This window comes from Macrosteles quadrilineatus, unplaced genomic scaffold (assembly GCF_028750875.1).
Source record: "Macrosteles quadrilineatus isolate MER2022 unplaced genomic scaffold, UCM_ALF_1.0 Scaffold_2__2_contigs__length_208266976, whole genome shotgun sequence".
Classification (NCBI taxonomy): domain Eukaryota; kingdom Metazoa; phylum Arthropoda; class Insecta; order Hemiptera; family Cicadellidae; genus Macrosteles; species Macrosteles quadrilineatus.
In genome coordinates, this window is record NW_026542595.1 from 140292758 (window position 1) to 140313031 (window position 20274).

Consider the following 20274-nt stretch of genomic DNA (forward strand, 5'->3'; position numbering starts at 1 on the left):
GTATTCTTAAAATTTTGGATTGATATAGTTTTAATGATGGGAAAATTTATCCTTTATTTGTTAGTACCTTCCTTGTAGACTTCTTTTTCGGGATTTAAATACCATTTGAGGGGTCTAAATTGTGACAGACTTTGATCTGATCATGTTTTATTCTAGTTTGGGTATGTAAGCCAGAGACATTTTTCAGTTGTTTTACAGCTATGTATGTTAGCAAGTTGAGGCAAGTTCCTACCTGTTGGTGAGTTTGCCGCAGTGATTGCCGCCAGTGTGACCAGATTCTGCATGTTTATCGGGTTAACTGCAACATTTAAATTTGGCTTGTAGATTATATTGTGAAAACAAACACATAAATAATATTACAAAAGAAATCTGCAAACTTGATGAGTATTATTTGACAGCTACCCGAGTTGGAGGCTCAATTTGTAGCATGACTGGCTACAAAAACCATGACGGTTTGTCTCCTGGCAGTAGCTACTAAATTTTATCCTTTCAGTTCACTGAGTACCCTAGCTTTGTCAGAAGACTAAATAGTATTTATTTAGTAGTCATTTAGATCTACAATGATAAAAAAGATGAAATTATCCTACGGCAAGAGTCATATGCAACTCTAAACACAAAAAGCTAAAGGAGTCTTTTAGATTGGTAACAGACAAAAAATAAATTTTACCATGATGTAAGTAGTCAATTTTTTTAAGTTAGCCATAACTTAATACTCTAGATCAGGGTTGCCACCTTTGGATAGGGAAAAGTCAGGGCGGGTCCTCATCCACCTCATCCCCCTAGGATTAGCATAGATATAAAAACGAGCAAAATACTAAAGTTGGGACTGTCCTGACAGAAACGGTTTAATTGTGACAACCCTACCCTAGATAAACTGATCTTAAGCAGATATAAATTAAAATGGACAGTATGATAAGAGTTGATCTGGTAAAAGATGCAGTCAGTTTAGAATGTAAAGGAGCACTGAATGTGTGTGGTGCTGTAAAATAAAAAGGTATTCCTCATCCTTCATAAAGTTCACAATTTCAGTGACAAAGCACAAGTGACAAGGATGTCATCAAGAACCTTATAATTTAGATTTCAATACAGCAATAGCCACATAAAAATAGCCCTGTCAGTCATAATGTGTTCTTTAGTGTTTAAATGATTTGGCTGATGTCCACTAATTATTTTGGGCTTGTCTTTAGCATGAGAAGACAATGGACTGCCAGCGAGACTGTTAGCACTAGACAGTTGTTTGAAGCTTTCAGTCAAGTTTCGGGTCTGACTGTCAATTAAATTTAGCTCTTTATAAACAACATTCACAGATCAATCTTGAGAATTCAGCAATGAAAAAACAACTGGTCGAATCCAATAATGTACAGTAATAGCTGGCTGGATGTGCAATAATGTAGACAGTTAAGAAGGGTACAAATATTGTGGTGCCGATTTACCGTTATAAAAAATAATATGAAAACTAGGATAAAAATCTGCCGATCGACAATATTTGACAAAATACTGTGTGTGTTGGATCTATATTCTGTTAATTAATTTTATATCTGAATCACAACATATCAAATCTTCAAGACTTAAACCACAATCTAGATTTACTCACTAGCAGGGAAATTAGCTAAGGAGGCCAAGCCTTGGAGGTTGGCAGGATTGATTTCTCCCAGGCTTGCTGTTGAGCTGTTCAGCGCTGAGAGGTTAGGCAGGGCTGAAAAATATGAGAAATATTACACGGAGATTACCTTAGGCCATACTCTCCAAATCAGAATGATTTAATGTTATTATGTTCACCTGTCTTTTTAAGCATCTTATATATCACATCAACTATCTCAGCTACCAAAATTAAGGGAGAAATAAAGTTGGCAATAGCTGAATGATTCATTTAAATGGGATGTCCACTACAGCATTGTAAAGTCAATGCCATAAAATTTTACTTTCTGGTACAAGTTTTGCAAAACTATGTAAATGTATCATGATTGATTTGGGTTGAAATCAGTATTCCGAGGCGTGTTGAATTTTCCGCACTCATCTTAGTTTTGCACTTAAAATATGATTTAGGCAGAGGAATAGCTCCCTCTTGAGTTTCAAGATGACTAATAATGAGTAAAAATGTGTAACGCATGTTTTATTAAACATTAGACCTCTGATAAGTATAGTAAGATATACCAAGGAGATGCTGAAGCTGAAACCAATCTTCTATCATATATTAATATTTTCTTGCTGTATTATACACTAGTTCCAGGTATTGCAAGAGAAAGTTTTACAACCAAATGTTATGTATCAAAACAGCATTAGTCAAGCAGAAATTCATAAAGTTTGAGGAATATTAAACAATGTAAATTTTGAGGAGTAACACTCAAACATTAACATCTGACTCCTGTAGACAAGAAGGCAAACTTTCTGATGGGAACTTGAAATCGAGGAAATTACTGAAGCATGTTTCAAAAACTTTTCTGTTTGCACAATAGATAAGTCTGGCAACAATATTTCTCGCTGGAGGATTTATTTCGATGCTTTTCATTTTGTTTCTCAAGCTGTAATAATCTTAAATCTTGTTATACTTTTCAATGAACTCAATGTTGAAAGTTATTGAGTTATTAAGAATTACTTTAGTAATTAATTTACACTGGAGTAGTTCGAAATTGTTTTGACAAAATTTATCGTTGTCTCACTAAACTTTTTCTTGTTACAATAAAAAACATGAACAATTTTACCCATAAACCCACAATAATGATATTAGCTAATTAAATTGACTTTTATTTAGGTGTTCTTAATTTTAAATTTTGATTAATTTATCTAGAAAGATTAACAGACTTGTTATGAGTGTTTAGTAAATAAGGATGGTAACAGAAATGGCTCTACGAATAATGTCAAAAAATATTGTAAAACAAAATAAAGAAGATACAATGAGCAAATGGAATTATACCAATTGTAGTTGCCAATTACATTGGAAGGTTCCGCAACATTAATGAAATAATGCTACTCGAATACTGCCACCATTTCACTTTGTCCATTGCTTCTATTGCACTACAAAGATCCGATTAGGTTGATTATCTTCAACACTTAGTAGAGTAGTGGTTTATTTGATTAACACTTTAAAACTGGTATACTGCACTGATTTCAGCCTTATTGTCAACGGATTGTATGTATTTATGATTTTATTTAGAAGAATTATGCAATATCACAATAATTGAGTTGAACTTAATCCAACCATTGACTATTGGATACTCTTACACAATAAATGTTTTACCATTTAATTACAACGAGAGCACGCCCCGTGGTCGAAAAATCGACCAAAAGTATGTTTTGTGCAAACTTCTCTATTTTCACCCCACACTGTAAATAAAACATGTGATTGGAATGTCTTCCATTTGTTTTGATTTTCTGTTTATATTTTGTTGTTATTTCGTCATCACCATAGCAACCCATAAGACCCATGTTAATTTTTTAAAATTTCAAATTCATTTGTTGTGCTTATTTTTGAGCCTATTTTAATTTATAAAGGTATTCTGCACACCTACAGGAAAATAGCTTTCTAACGGTATGCGTAGATTTTCCCTACGATACTCACGAGCTGAGAAAAAAGGTTTTAAAGAAACATGCTTGCCTATTAATATATAGATAGATTGTTATAAAATGAGAGATACAATGAATTACATTTCTTTCTTTGTTACATTTTTTAACTATCAACAGTGTTATATTTAGTCAGGTTGGGTAGCAGGAAAATATTTCAGTTCTGGCAGAGAGGCTGCAATTTTAGGTGGTTATAGTATACAAGTTTCTGAACCTAAAACCGCCCAGACCCCAATTTTTAAGGACCTGGGTCGTCCGTAATGACGTCATCAAAATGGCGGCCGTAAGAGGATGCTGGGTCCCCATGAATTGGCTATAACGACCGAATGCCTGAACCGATTTTCATGAAATTTGGCACACAAGTGCTTGAATACATTATCTCGGCCTGGGTTGAAAATGGTCAAGTTTCATCACGTCATTTCAAAATGGTGGTTGTTCAAAAATAAAAAAAATTGAGAAAAATAATTGTGAATTGTTTTATACAGGGTGAGTTTTAAATGAGTTCCCCCCCCCCTACTTTTTTATACATTTCTTAAGATATCAACTTTAAACCATGTCAGATCATTCTAGTGTAGCAAGTACTTCATTTTGACTGGGTTTAAATTTTTGGCCGCCATCTTGGATCTGCCATTTTGGATAAAAAGTTATTTTTTCAAATGTAAAGGTAGGGTTGTGTCCCACCGTTTCAAACAAGGCTTTTACGCTGAATACGATGCTGCAATCCGTTAAAAAAATTTTGATCCATTCCTAAGTTATGAGAACTTTTTATAACTTTATTTTTAGTCCATTATAACATTGTGCATTTACAAACTAAGGCCACAATCTCAAAATAGTGCTAGATAAAGATAAGTGGACACCACCATTCATTGTTGACCTATTTTCACTCGGTTATGACGGATGTATTTTTTTCAGCCGCCATCTTGGATCTGCCATTTTGAAGTGTGATAAATTATTTTAAATATGAAGGTGGTGTTGTGACCCATTATTGTGAACTACTTTTTTATGTTGAATTCAATGCCGCAATCCGTTTTTCATTGTCATATTTGGTTTTTGAAATATTGACATTTTAAATCAAAATAATTGTTATATTTTATCAAGAAAGCTTGATAACAAAAAACGGATAAAATAAAACCCAGTCAAAATGAAGTACTCGCTACTCTACAATTATCTGACCTGGTTCGGAGTTGATATCTTAAGAAATGTATAAAAAGTAGGGGGAACTCATTTGAAACTCACCCTGTATAAAACAATTCACAATTATTTTCCTCATATTTATTTTAGTTTTGAACAGCCGCCATTTTGAAATGACTTGATGAAACTTGACCATATTCAACCCAGGCCGAGATAATGTATTCAAGCACTTGTGAGCCAAATTTCATGAAAATCGGTTCAGGCATTCGGTCATTATAGCCAATTCATGGGGACCCAGCATCCTCTTAGGGCCGCCATTTTTATGACGTCATTACGGACGACCGAGGTCCTTAAAAATTGGGGTCTGGGTGGTTTTAGGTTCAGAAACTTGTATACTATAACCACCTAAAATTGCAGCCTCTCTGCCAGAACTGAAATATTCTGCCATCGAGTGCCATCATATGCAGCTATACGACCCCACTAATTCCTCTTCCTGACTTACTTAGGTATTAAAAAATACTAGCGAACATCTATATTCACCGAATCCACTTGAGGAATAACAACTGTCCCACAAATATAACAGAAATGTACATGAAACAATGTTGAACTTCTTAATTCACCTTATCTTTCCATTATGTCTCAAAATCATGTAGGCTGTATGGCTTAGTTTGGAGGACATTGAGGCAGTTTTTATAACTGAGCATTGTTATAGACCTGACCTTTTGCCTACTATCTTCACTATCACTGACTCACTCAGGTATACTCCCCAGTCCCCCCATGGCCCAATGCTCTTCTCTGATAACCAAAATCTGGCATTAGAATTACCAATCATGTGATGGTTTTCATCAAAGTACCTTTATTCAAGTACCTTACATAAAAAAAAAAATTAACCCTTAGTTATTTTCCTATGTATTGTAACCCAGCCAAAACACGGATATCTACTCAAGTAGGATTTTCCTTATTTTAGTTACACTTTTTTTATTCAAGTCAACTTATGTTCAACGTCAGACAGGAAATTAATTATTTACTTAACTTTATTTAGTTACTTTTTTTATTTCAATAATTCTATGTTCTATAGACTTAGATCTATTTGTCAGTAAGGGATTTCTTTGTTTAGTTTAAGTTTAAAAATTCCATAAATGTACCATACTGTAACTGTTCATGGGAAATGAAAATAATTGTATTTTTCTTACTGTGGTTGCAAATCCGTTGTACAAGATTAGGTTGGCCAATCTTATCACCAACTTCGCTTTCTATAAGAATGGCACACTCATCATTATCTCCACTTTATACAGGACTGGGTCCCTCAGTCTACTCTAGTTACATACCGGAGTCCCTCACTCTACTCTAGTTACAAACCGGAGTCCCTCAGTCTACTCTAGTTACATACCGGAATCCCTCAGTCTACTCTAGTTACATACCGGAGTCCCTCACTCTACTCTAGTTACAAACCGGAATCCCTCAGTCTACTCTACTTACATACCGGAGTCCCTCACTCTACTCTAGTTACAAACCGGGGATCCTCAGTCTACTCTAGTTACAAACCTGAGTCCCTCAGTCTACTCTAGTAACAAACCAGAGTCCCTCAATCTACTCTAGTTACAAACCGCAGTCCTTTAGTCTACTCTAGTTACAAACCGGAGTCCCTCAGTCTACTATAGTTACAAACCAGAGTCCCTAAGTCTACTCTAGTTGTTACAAACGGGAGTCCCTCATCTACTCTAGTTACATACAGGGGTCCCTCCTTCTACTCTAGTTACATACCAACCTGAGTCCCTTAGTCTAATCTAGTTACATACCAGAGTCCCTCAGTCTACTCTAGTTACATACCGGAGTCCCTCACTCTACTCTAGTTACAAACCGGAGTCCCTCACTCTACTCTAGTTACATACCGGAGTCCCTCAGTCTACTATAGTTACATACCGGAGTCCCTCACTCTACTCTAGTTACATACCGGAATCCCTCAGTCTACTCTACTTACATACCGGAATCACTCACTCTACTCTAGTTACAAACCGGGATTCCTCAGTCTACTCTAGTTACAAACCTGAGTCCCTCAGTCTACTCTAGTAACAAACCGGAGTCCCTCAACCTACTCTAGTTACAAACCGCAGTCCCTTAGTCTACTCTAGTTACAAACCAGAGTCCCTAAGTCTACTCTAGTTACAAACGGGAGTCCCTCATCTACTCTAGTTACATACAGGGGTCCCTCCTTCTACTCTAGTTACATACCAACCTGAGACCCTTAGTCTAATCTAGTTACATACCGGAGTCCCTCAGTCTACTCTAGTTACATACCGGAGTCCCTCAGTCTACTATAGTTACATACCGGAGTCCCTCACTCTACTCTAGTTACATACCGGAATCCCTCAGTCTACTCTACTTACATACCGGAGTCCCTCACTCTACTCTAGTTACAAACCGGGATTCCTCAGTCTACTCTAGTTACAAACCTGAGTCCCTCAGTCTACTCTAGTTACATACCAGAGTCCCTTAGTCTACTCTAGTTACATACCGGAGTTCTGCAGCAGCAGTTGTGTGCCGAGACTGTTCTGGCTGCCGTTCTGTAGCTGAGACAGCAGCTGGAGCTGTGACGCAGTGATGTACGACTGGGAATCAGTCTGGAAAACATACCACAAACTGTCACATTTTCTATGGTTCAGTAATATTTAACATTTTCAACAAACTAATTGAATTTTTTTTTTATGTAATTGTACATTTGAAACTATTACATGTTCACAGTGCTGATCTGGACTTGTGGAAGTGTCATGATCTATTCTTTAGATAATCTGCAATAGGACCATATCTTAGCCTTCTCTATTACAAGGCCTGTTGCTATGGTTGTAACAAACATGTAAACTAACATTGCGCAGACGCTTTGAATGGATTAGTGCAACAATTGTTTCTGAAGGGCGGTACTGAGGCTAAAAAATCAGCTGATCTCAGTCTCTATCGAAACTGTTATTTCTCAAATTAAAGTAAAGACTCACCCCTATTGGCTGACCCATGGTTACGTAGGAAGGTAAGGCGTTCAACCCAGCCCACAGATCCGACTGCAGCTGCTGATATCTTTTTTGGTCCTTTTCCTTTGGAGTGTCAGCGAATTTTACGACCAGAGATGAAGTGCAGCCCTGGTGACATTAACATTTAGTGAAATGTGTCTGAGAAATTTGTTTACAAACATTTTGCTTTTTTAAAATAAGTTTAGGACCCAGCTTATTTGACATTAAATGACTTTGGGATTTAGATACAATAACATAGCCTTACTAAGGTTTATTTAATTGGATAAAATATTTGATCATTAGTTTTTTAGACATTATTTTTGTACATAGGTATAACAATGAGGAAACAAATTAAACATTTTAAACCGTGTCAAGGCAAAAGGTTCTCTCAAGAACCTGATATATTTATTACAACCTGACACAAATTTAAGGGGAACACAGTTTTGATGAATCACATAAAGCGTAATTATTGATATTACACAATACAAATATCATGCAAAATACACGAGATATATGTGGTGTGCAGAACATCTCGACTATTCTTTTTGTAAAATTTTCCTTTTCGGGTATCCCGTTGTTAGTAAAAGCTGCACAATTAAAATACTAGACACCTCACACATGAGAAATTCGCTCGAGGTGAGATTACTCCAAGCGGTATATACAGTTCTATGACAATATTGTACATTGAACACAAACTCGGACACAATGTGACACATAATGAAAATCATGCAATGTAGACATTACTATTCTTTTTGTTTGCAATTTTTGAAAACATTATTTGACAAGTGAGTTCAACAGGTTTTACAGATATTAGCCGTTCCAAAAATGTTCTACCTGTAGAGTATTCTTTTTTGATCATAGATTAAATAGCACTTACAAACTTATTACCAGAACTAATTCATACTACAAGAAGACGAGGCTTGTGTTAATTTGTCTCTTATACAACTAGAGGTGGGGCAGAGTTACTTACAAACTCATAAGTTTCAATAATTTTTCAGAATAATTATTTTACATGATGGGCATTAGAGAATGTTTTTAAAATTTAAAAACTACATACAACAACAAATTTTGAGCAAAAAACACCTCCAGCATTACATGTTTTATTACCATTACATAATATACACCTTCTCCTAAGCAACTCATCCCATAATACAGGTTTATTCAGGGAGTATTTAGATTAAAGATACTACCATTGACTATTAGATACTGAGGTAGACATCCCATTTCTATGGACTAGCTGTCCCCAATTTTTTTATTAAAAATGAACGTAGTCGTGTGAGCCAGTCACAAAATGCTCTAGTGTCTAACATTATATGTTCAACCTTATTTTTTGTTGCTGACACAGTTTCGTTTTAAGGATTAAATTAAAGATTCCTTTATCTCTTACACGATTTAGTTTTGAACACTCAAAAGATTAAATGAATATCATTTTACATTAAACAAAGTAAAATAAACATCTACACATAGATTATGAGAACATTATTCGTAACCAAAGTAAAGTATTAAAGTATAAAATTGCTATAAATATAGTCATAGACCAAACATACTCCCTTAGTAGACTTCTCATCCTTATGGATCAGCTGAAGCCAATTTTATTGTTAGTTCTGTCCAGTGCACTGTAGGGGTAGCGTTTTGTTTACAATTTGTTTCTTGTTATTTCTGAGTTTTAAAGCCCCGTTCAACCAAAAAAACGATCTAATCATAAACGATAACTTGTCTCCTACTACTAGTTATATAGCCAAACAGTAAAGCACAAATCATGAAATTAACCATAAAATAATAGAAACAAAATTTTGTCAACACTAGCGCCCATGTATCACGTACATGAACTAGACACGAAAAAACAAGCTTCAAAATTTACAATGGGATGAGAAGTCTACTTGTGTTGGTTAGTCCATGATATAGCTCAAAAAACCCGTTCCATTGACTGCCCCGGTCACGGAAACGTCATCGTCCGCGATCGCGGCAAAATCATAAAAATATTCCACGGTCGTGTAGACATCATCATTGACTGCCCCGATCAGTTTGATCAGTTTGTTTTGTATTGTTGTATTTGACAGAAATTTTAATTTACATCACCACAATCCAGTGGCTCACATCAACTTGTGAACCGGGGGATAGAATGTCTAGTTGTACCAATAGTCAAAGATACTACCTTATAGATTTCTCATCCATAAAGACCTACGAAACTTCAGTGACTTACACTGTTTTTACTACTTGACATGAAAACAATACTACACATTTAACGTAAGGTAACTCGGCCCCATGCTTAACCTTAACTACAGACTAGGGAAGGCCCTACCTCCATGGTGATAGAATGGTGCATGGCCTTAATAGCGTTGAGCGCACACTGCCTGGTCATATAAGTGACAAACGCACAACCTTTGCCAACAGAGAAACAAACACATACAGGACATGATCAAACAAGACACAGAATCTGACATTGCCTTCTGTGTAAGCGGAACGTGTTAGTGCGGAACCCATGCTTCTGATTTTGCTTAGTCTAGACTTTAAAATTGAAAATACTACAATCAGAACTAATTTGACAGTGTTTATGCTTTAGATGTACTTGCACTACTCGTTTAGATTCAAATTAAAACGCTATGAAATAAAAAATGTAAAAATATTTTTCCTTTAAGGTGCTATAGAACAGAACTGAAAACAGAAAATATTCTCATTAAAAGTTCTTGTGTCCAAACCAATTGCTTGGTTTGGACTTACAATTTTGAATGCACGATACAATTGTTTGATACAAACTGTTTTCTTTTAGGAAAGTGAAATAGTACAGGAAAGGACTGAAAACAAAATATATTTGGCTGACAAAAGAGGGCTAAAAATGTTGAACATCAAGTTTTCTAATAAATTTTTCCCATAACATTAACCGCACGTTCCGTAACAGTTCAGTAACAGTTTGTATTAATTTATTTGGCAGATCTAGGATTGTGAACTAAAAAAAGTTTTATTATAGGTAGTTAATAAAGACTCAGAGAGAGACAATTCGTTTTATAAACTGATCAAAATTAGATTAAAAGAATGTTATTTTCAATAATTGAGTGAAATAAAAACATTAAAATCTGTACAAATTTTAAACAAAAATATTGAAACTTAAAAACCTTTTTAACAAAGATTACCCCAAAGCACAGACAAAAGAAGAATAATCAAAATGGTTCTCTTGTCTCTGCCCAAAGTGTGAATTATTATGTGCTTACACTGGACCTTAATACACACAATATACAAGGTATTTGTAAAGCGATGAACAGAAAATAGAAGAAAGATTTGCGTTATAACAATGGGAAAAGAAGCAAATACTCATGCAACAAAATTTCAATAATAGAGCAAACAAGTAAACACAATTGTGAGCTAACAACTTTTACAGAATATTGTTAAAAGAACAAACAAAGACATTTTCATTTTAATTTAATTGATATTTCACTTGGATCTTTGACAAGTAAAACAACATTAGAGGAAAGCAATGTCTGAATCTGTGGTTTGCTCAATATGAGTGAACATCTGTAAATGTAAGGAACATTAAAAGAGACATTAACAAACATAGTTTAGTAAAGCGTAACATAAATGCATGGATGATTACAATCAACATTTAACCAAGAATATTGACACCTGATTTTTACTATTCTATAATAACAGTTTAAATGAAAACTGTATAGCAAAACTAAAATACCTGCAACAATAACTTGTGAAGAGAATGTGAGCATACACAATTTCAAAAAATACATAAACATAAAAACTAGTGAAAATAACACCTGAAAAATTAAAGTAGTTGCAAGTCATGTGGAAAAATGTGTTTTAAAACAGAAAACAGGGCTAATTATAAACTGTTCACTAAAATCTGTTGATACTAAATAGACCCACCAAATAAAAGTTTAAGATTTATAAAAAAAACTTTACGTGACTCTTTGTAAACGAGATCTACAATCATTGACAATTTTATCATTTTCTAACTTTTATTTATTTATGTCTTCGATCACCAAAAATCATTCTTTACTGACTGGTATTCACAAAAATTAATATACTAATTATTCCTTATGAGAATGTACAATTAATAATTTAATTTTGAATTTCAAAACAATAATACTTTGCATGATTGTGATACTTAACTTTGATTGGGAGAAAATGAAAATTATTGTACAGAAAAAAAAAATTGTAGAAAAATACTGTGCAAATTATTATTATTGTCATACTACAACATGAATAAAATTATTGTAAACATACGATGATTACGTACACTTGGCAACACTGCCTCACCTTTACTCTGGCCATTGGCGTCCCTCAGCACCGTACACTCTTCTATGTGTCCGAACGTCTCAAACATTCCTCTTACGTCCAACTCCGTACATCTCTTAGCCAGCATCCCCACGAACAGCTTCCGTTCTGCAACAAAACAATCATATGATCTACACTGTCTATGTCTATACAACATACGAGTGAGCTGAGGAGAGTCAAATTGAATGAATAAAACATTTTTCATGTCCCACCTTCACATCTTTCGGTGCTAGGATCTCCCCGATCTCCCCTGTTACTTCAAGCTGGGATAGAGGGTTGTGGCATCACATAGATAAAATGGTGATTCGCAGAATTCGAACCCGGGACCTCGTGAATCGAAGCCATCACACGAGTATTCTTCAGCTAAAAAAATCCTACAAAGCAACTGTTTTAGGAACTGATTTTCAGACCACTCTGAACTATCAACAAGATGTTAGTTAAACAATATTGCATTACATTTTTCAATTAACTGTTCATTTTTAGAATGCACAGTTTGAATGAGTGGCCAACGTTCAAATATCTACCATTCACTTTGAATAAAATAAGTCTTCTCATGCTATAGTAAAATTTGACGATTATTTTAGGTGTGTTTTATGTTGGCTCAAATAATTTTCTCTTATCTTTTATCTCGAATTTTTCTTTAATCTTTCGTTACAATGGTAGCAATGGGTATAAAATATAATTTTTGTGTTAAAAAGGTTTGAAATTTGGTTAAGTAACAAGAAAATTCCACAAAACCTATAGGGAGTATTTAAAGTCTGTGATATTATATGGTCTATTCTCTGTGGTGATATGATCTAGCATTTGGTAATTCGGATCTGTGTTTAGAGGAATTGCTGTTTTACCGTTAATTCTTTATTAATGGTTGCACAGAGTAAACATACGCCCAGATTCATCATCCATAGTTAAGCTGAAGAAAATTTAATGTTACTTCCGATCATTTAAATATATGGCATGTTAAGTCGTTTAAAGCAAATCAAGACAAGTAATATTGCTCTTCAACATTACTTAAACAGCTATTTGACTCCCGCGTCCGAGTGGAGAGTTTATGGTAAGCAAGCGTCAAAGAGATTGTGAGGAGCATGACACTGAATTAGCCTTCCTCTATTCTAACCTGAAGCACGTGCTAAAGTACAGTCTGAGCCAGAAGTGCTATGTCCTAGCAGGGACTGTACCTCGGTAGTCAGTCAGGTGGATCCAAACAAACTTGAGTGGCACTCGATAGGGATAGGTGATGGTAAGTTATGGAAGTAAGAAAACTTTCTGGTTTTTCAATCGAGAGAGGAAAAAACCAATGAATAATTAAAATATTCCAGTAATTGCTTTATAAAGTTAATAATATTAAATGTGTATTTAAACTAATGTTTACTCCTAAGTACCACAGTTAGTTAACAATGATTGTGAGCAAATACCATTAACAAAAAAATTTCTCAAATAATACTGAATGGATTGCAATACAAAAACTGAAAAAAAAATAAAACAGCTTCCTCATGCAAAGATGCATGTAGATAAATCTTAAAATTCGTCTTTACGGACATTTAATAGTTTTTCCCCATAGTTATTTTAAAAATATATAAACTCTTGCATAAATAAATCTGTATACATACAGTAGACTAAAAATTAACTTTCACATGACGACGGAACTAGATAAAAAAACGTAAAACGTTATTAAAACTCGTAAAATTCTTCTTTCTCGTTGTGTTAAATATCTTTGTGTAATTTTGGTTAGTTGCTCGCTACCTAAACAATATAGGCTATGTTCAAACTTCATTGGATTTCAATAAAACTGCACTGGCTGATGAAACAATTGGCCCTTAATAAATCTAAACGAGAAAAATGTCTCCAAAATAATTAATTCAGCATAGTTTTTATATGATGAATTATATTGAAAAACATCATATAACTGTCATAAAGTATACGTGACACAAAATGTATGCTTATAATTTTGGTTTTAACAATTTTAAACAGGTTTTCCAGAGGAGGATTATCAAGAGTACAAGAAATTCTAGAGTCTGACGGAAAAACGAAACGTTGCCACAAATTGTCATCAAACCGCCATAACCATTACATCGGCGGTTAATCGCTTTCGTTATCGTCTCTTCGCCGGTAGAGGCTACATAAAAACTGGGGGTTAATTACATCAAAGAATTAGCTTGGAGAATCAATGTTTGCCTTTCCTGAATGGAAAATTGCAAGATGAGCACTTTTAGTAAACATGGTGCTTTGCTTTAACTTAGGTATATTATCATAGTTGATGAAAAACATATTTCGAAACGAGTACAACATTAAACTAATTAGTTAGTAGGGGTTAAAAATTGATACATGCATTCATACCAACTATTCCTTTATATTTTTGACGCACTCTATGCTCAGGTCATATTAGAAATATTTATAGTTCTCCATTTATAGCAAACTCGTTTAAAATTTGGAACTTGGCTCTGCATCGCTTGCCTGGTGGTTAAATAGTACTGTAGTACCGTAGTACTATTTACTTTTGGATAGTAAATCTATGTACAGCAGCGGAAACCAAATTTTTAATAACAAAGGACCTTCTGGGATTTACCATTCAAAGAGTGAGCTACTTAAGAAATATTTTGTTTCTCCATTTAGTGTAATTTGACAAGATTAAAAAATCTAAAATAACTTGTCCTTTGAATTAAGTTTTGTTAAAATGTTGGCGTATAAAAAGTATCTTTAATTTACAACAGTGACCTCTGAAGGTGGCTAAGTTAAACTATGTTTATTTTAATTATAAACCTAGCTATTTAAGCTATATTACAATTTGTACTGTTGTAGTTTGCTTGCTTATGAACATATTTTGCATCAAATTTGAAAAATGCATTTATTTATTACTTAACTATTAAAATAAAAAAAAAACCCTAAGTACTATACTCATTAAACTAATTCTATTTAAATAGGGAATAAATGTGATATTTTTAAGGAGGAATTTTAGTGTAAATCCAATCAGGCAAATGGAAATTCGCTTAGTCTGAAGGTTTGCTGCGGCGGGGGTATTTTACTATGTAAAACGATCGTAGTAGAGTTCCTTGGATGTTATAATGTGTACAATTACGGAAAAATTCGCGTGAAATCTACAAAACTGGTTCAAGCTGGAAAGAACAATTTAAGAGTGGAGTTTTTCACAGTTAGCGGCGCGGCGGTTCGTGTAAATGAATATTAACTCGAGACTGGAACGACCCATCAAGAGGAAGATATTTTTTAACCCCTGCTTCTTTTGATAAGTCAAACAGTGACTTGGTTCATGTAAAACAATTGTGTGTTATTTCAACACAAAAATTTCACCTAAAATCTTTGCCATTGGATAAAAAACATCTTGTTTCTAACAAATACATTTTTGCCTTAGATTGACAGAAAAGAGTATCCGTCTTCTACAAAAACTAACTTAATCGGGGAAAAAACCTATGCATTTTAATGTACACTTTCCACTCTTTACATAATATATTACAACAAAAATATCATTCAAAATACCCTCTAGTGACTTTAGTGATTTTTTTATTAAATTAGTTTCATATTCCAGCATTTTTGCTCTTTTTCACATAGCAATATGAATAATCTTGCATGATGTAAAGGACTGTATAAGAATTACACTGTAATTTACAGCATCATTGTTAATCTATTTATTCTAAAATTGACACGGGAATAAAATAATTACTTCGCGGAAGACGTTTTTGCAGGTAAAGATAAAAGCCGTTAGCTTAAATAATTAAATAGGTTTAACCAAATGGTTTAAGTAGTCTTGGTTGTGTTTGTTCCAAAAATAGGCCCACTTGAGGCAGCTAACAATCCCGCCACTTCCGGTCAAGATAACCATGGTTACAGGAAGGGACGAGAGCATTTCCTCTCTACAACCACTTTAAGATGGATATTTTAAAAGTTAACCTTATAGAAGTTAAATCCACATTACTGGCTACTGCAAGCTTAGGGTTAGAATTGCAATAATGTTTCTACAAACTTACACTTTTACCCTAATAGATTTATAAAATTAAACTATTTCTAATACATGAACAAATATGCCTATTCATGATGCAGCAAGTCTACAATGCGAGTGATTTTCAGTTTCACGATCGATTAAAAATGTGTAACTGATTCGTTTTTATTTGTACTAATCAATATAGTAATTTAAAAATAAACCAATGGAAACAATTACCCATTGGACCCATTGCACGTTTGTACATAAAACCTAATTTCACCAAAGTATAGAAGTCTGTAACGGAAACGATTTGATTTTATCTATTTTTATCAATTAGTTTAAACTAAAAAGCAATCTGTTACTGAATGAATCAGCAGCAAGTGAATCTTACACATTTGAAAAATTATTTTTATGTTCATGTACAAAATTGTTCAAAATTAAATCTAATTGAATAAATTTACCGTCACTAAAACAGTTATAAATAGCTGATTTAATTCCACTACAATTTCCGCGGATTACGTTTTTTCACGATAGTTCCAAGTGGTAAACACCGTTCCGACTCATTCATAGCCCTGTAATATGTGGAAGGTTGTTTTCTGGTAGTTTTATAAATCCCCAGCCCTCAGGTTTCCGCCCCATTAAATAGGGTATTGCAATGTGTATAAATCTTTGAAAACTGCCGCACTTCTATTGCAATTGTTGGTTCCCACTTTCCCGGAACACTTTATCACTGGCGGGATTTCAACTCTATTAGTCATTAGATTGCTACATTCTTTTGGGTTAAAAATTGAATTCTTTAACAATGAGACACTGAAACACTGGAATAAAACATTTGTTTGCAAGAATGACTACAACAAACAAAATATAATGATTAGAAATCGTCTACATAAAGCTAGTAAAAGTTTGAAGTTGAACGTTTTTTTAACGATTAACTGGGGATTAATAATTACAAAATCTATTTTCTGTCGACTCTTTATATAATGCTCACCTACATTGACGTTGAATAAAAACCACTAATACTTAAACTATGCGCTACTGTAAAAGGTATTATTTCTCTCTTAGTTTTCGATACTACGTCCATAGAATAGAGAAACAGCTTGATGTGGAAAATTGATGTTTATTCACTTAATGCTACGACAGTCAATAACACATAAATTATGCTATTTTTGTTTAAGATTTATTTTACGTTTATCAGTGAATGAAAAAAAGATCCGCACAAGGTCCGAAAATGTTGGCCGAAAACGGACTAAGATTTAAAATAACATCGAGTGGTGAAAAGTGCTTCAATCTTGGTCGAATGTAGATTAGCACTTTAGAAATTACATGAAACAGGAAATGTTTCCTTCATAATATCGTACGGTACGTTTCATTACTGTATAGGGTTTGAATTCGCATAGTTAAATTTGTACTTGGATCACTGAGATACAAATTTAATAATTTGTGTTCTTACGGTAAAGCAAAAATACCTTCAAAAGGACATGTAAATAAATTGATAACTCATTCACTCAAATTGATAACATAAGTGTATCAATTCTGACATAAGTATCATGAATATAGTCGTAACATTCAGGACGTGACCCAAAAAACCTACTGACACAAATACGAAAATGTTTTAAAAATAAAATAATATAATACATTTTATCAGGATTAGGTAGGGGATCCTTGTTGACGTTGGTACATCCTGGGAGGGACAATATTTTGCTGAACTTTCGCGGTGCAATGTTTGTAGAGGAAGCGAGACAAGTTTGACACTTATGACACTGACGACAAACATCGGCGAATGTGACATCAGGAACATTGTTTATCAACTCTCGTATACACACAGTCTAATATATATACGTCACAAGGTGGAGGAAAAACTATGCTTTCCTTGCAACAAACCTAAATATGCGGATTATCTGTATATTTCTATTGGAATAGGAACAATTTTATGTTCATGGATGATATATTTATAGACAAACAGTAGTTGAACAGTAAATTTTCCAGAAGAGAACAGAAATTGGGAGATAAAGTCTTGTTTTAAGCTTTTAATGTTACGGTAACCAACAGGCGCAGGATAGTAATGTTACATACTAAATTGTTGGTAATTTAGCATAACTGAAAAGTTTAAGCTGAACTTAAGCTTAATTGACATTCTCTCAAAATTCACAAATGCGAGTATTATGATTCTCTAGCTTCTTTTATTGTATCCCTTTGACGTTGTGGTTTAAACAGTAGTACATAACATACATTAAACAATTTAACTATAAAATATAATTTTAACTCAAATATAATAATGCAAAGCATTATACTAATGACAAAAAATTAGCATAAGTACTCTGGCACCAACAAATACTTGAAAAATAATTTAAAGCGCCTTTCTGTAAGAGAGCAATATCATAAATAACTAGTTAAAACCCAACAATACTTTCTTCCTATGAAAATTAAAGGAATATCTATTTTAAAAAACGCTTATCAGTTTTAAACTGTTTTGTGGAATTTACAAAGTTAAATATGCAGGGTTTGCCGACAGAGGGTGAGTTTCCACAGGGATGATGTATTCACCCTGTCATCATATTTGACACTGTCATCAAAACGACAACAACCCTGTCAAAATAAAGCAACGTGGCTGACACGGTGAAAACAACACGCAATGAAAATCTAAATACATGATGAAAACACAAGTGTGACAAACGCAAGTTTTGTGGTGTTATAAGTTTAAGCGTACAAAGGTGAAATGGAAAATGTAATTTCGTTTGTCAAGAAAAGATAAAATTAATATAAAACTTAATGCGATAATTTGTACATCTTAGTGTATTATTTTCTTTATTAAACCTTTAGGAATTTCTTTATAAAATAAATAAAGGTGATCTAATAACTCATATTATTTCTATGGAAACGTGTAACATCGAAGGACAGATCCTTTAGTCCATGACGAAATTTTAACTACTTGAGAAGATAAATTTACGTTAAAACCCATCCCACATTACAAAAATCATAAAAATCGCCTTAAAACGTTCTTGTGACAAAACTTCAATGTATGTTCGATAAGTACGCCGATAATAAATAACTGGATACGCGCAAAACCTATTTGAATTAACTTTAAGAAAATAACTCCTTAAAATGGAAATTTTTTCCATTCCCTATAGTTAATATTTTTCTATATTTACTCCCCCATCATAAAATGGCTGGACGAACACCTAGCTATTTTCGGAAGCCATTACTCTTATGGACGTATTCATTGGTCTTTTGTAGCTTTGCCAAGCAATAAAAAGGTTATTGCTTGGTACACTTTCTTTAGCTGGGGACACAACGGGCCTAGGAATCGACGGTCAACTGCTGGCTTGTAATACAGATGAAGAGTGTTTAACATTTCTTTTTTTTGTAAATTAAGGCAGGGTCTACTCGTATTTCGCGGCAGGAACCCCTAAAACTAAGAACCAATCAGAATAAGTTTGTGTCTTAGTAAGGTATTATTCAACGTGATGTGGTTTCCGCAAAATATAAAAAGAGGGTGGCCACTAAAGAAGGGCATGATTATGATTGCCCTTCCCAGTTTTACCAAAATAAATTATAATTATCTGCGTTTTGAAGTATCTTCATAGCTTTGGTATTTTTTTTTTAAATTTTAATGTTCATGATAGATTCAAACATTTAGTATGGACAGTTTTATACATCTGCCCCCCCCCCCCCCCCCCACTGATTGATGAAGGTGTTTGGGGGGAAAAACATTATTGAACACACATTTCACGATTTTGGTTTTATGTAAATACATTTTTTTTAAATTAATCGAAATGTCGATTAAATTAGTAACAAAACAATTAACTAGATATGAGGCCGATAAATTAAGTTTCTTATCGTGTAAGTATAATATTCGTCAAAGCTTAATTGAACTGTGAAAAGTGATTCAAAATGGTTATTCGTAAAACTTTTAAAAAGCATTTTCCTTCTGTTAGTAGTTGTAGAAGTCAATATCCCTCCTATTTTGAGGAAAAAAACTGTTGTAGTTACAGTTCAATAAATAAACCTTGAATAACTATTACAAATAAGTTGGCCCCGGTTCCTGAACAATATCGCTATTTTAAAATCACTTTCCATCATGTTATGTTTTATTTGTGACTTTAAAAAAAATCATAAATCCCCTTCCATTCCATTATTGTCGTCTTGACTAGGATAGTCACTTTAAAAACTGAATTTAGCAAATTTGAAGAATTTGGTGGACAAATATTAGGGCAATGAATGCAATCACAGTGCGAAAATATACGATGAAATACACCGCCAAATCCGTTCAAGAATCGAATCCAGAATATTCAAATCTGAATAGTACTTTACGAAGGTAAGGACTGATAAGGCCCAGAGCTATCAAGGGAGTTAGGGACAGAAGGTCAA

General features: G+C 33.8%; 1 protein-coding gene across 19 annotated transcripts in view; it reads right to left on the reverse strand.

Moving 5' to 3' along the window:
- LOC128987958 (CUGBP Elav-like family member 1) overlaps nucleotides 1–20274 on the reverse strand; it is a 696992-nt gene that overhangs the window by 20908 nt on the left and 655810 nt on the right. For all 19 annotated transcript variants that reach the window (XM_054409105.1, XM_054409104.1, XM_054409093.1 and 16 more), the window contains 6 exons: nucleotides 11958–12083; nucleotides 9997–10076; nucleotides 7683–7823; nucleotides 7208–7313; nucleotides 1595–1696; nucleotides 233–298 (listed from right to left, as the gene is read on the reverse strand). In XM_054409105.1, coding sequence (XP_054265080.1) covers nucleotides 233–298; nucleotides 1595–1696; nucleotides 7208–7313; nucleotides 7683–7823; nucleotides 9997–10076; nucleotides 11958–12083 — 621 coding nt within the window. The remainder of the gene's footprint in view (nucleotides 1–232; nucleotides 299–1594; nucleotides 1697–7207; nucleotides 7314–7682; nucleotides 7824–9996; nucleotides 10077–11957; nucleotides 12084–20274) is intronic.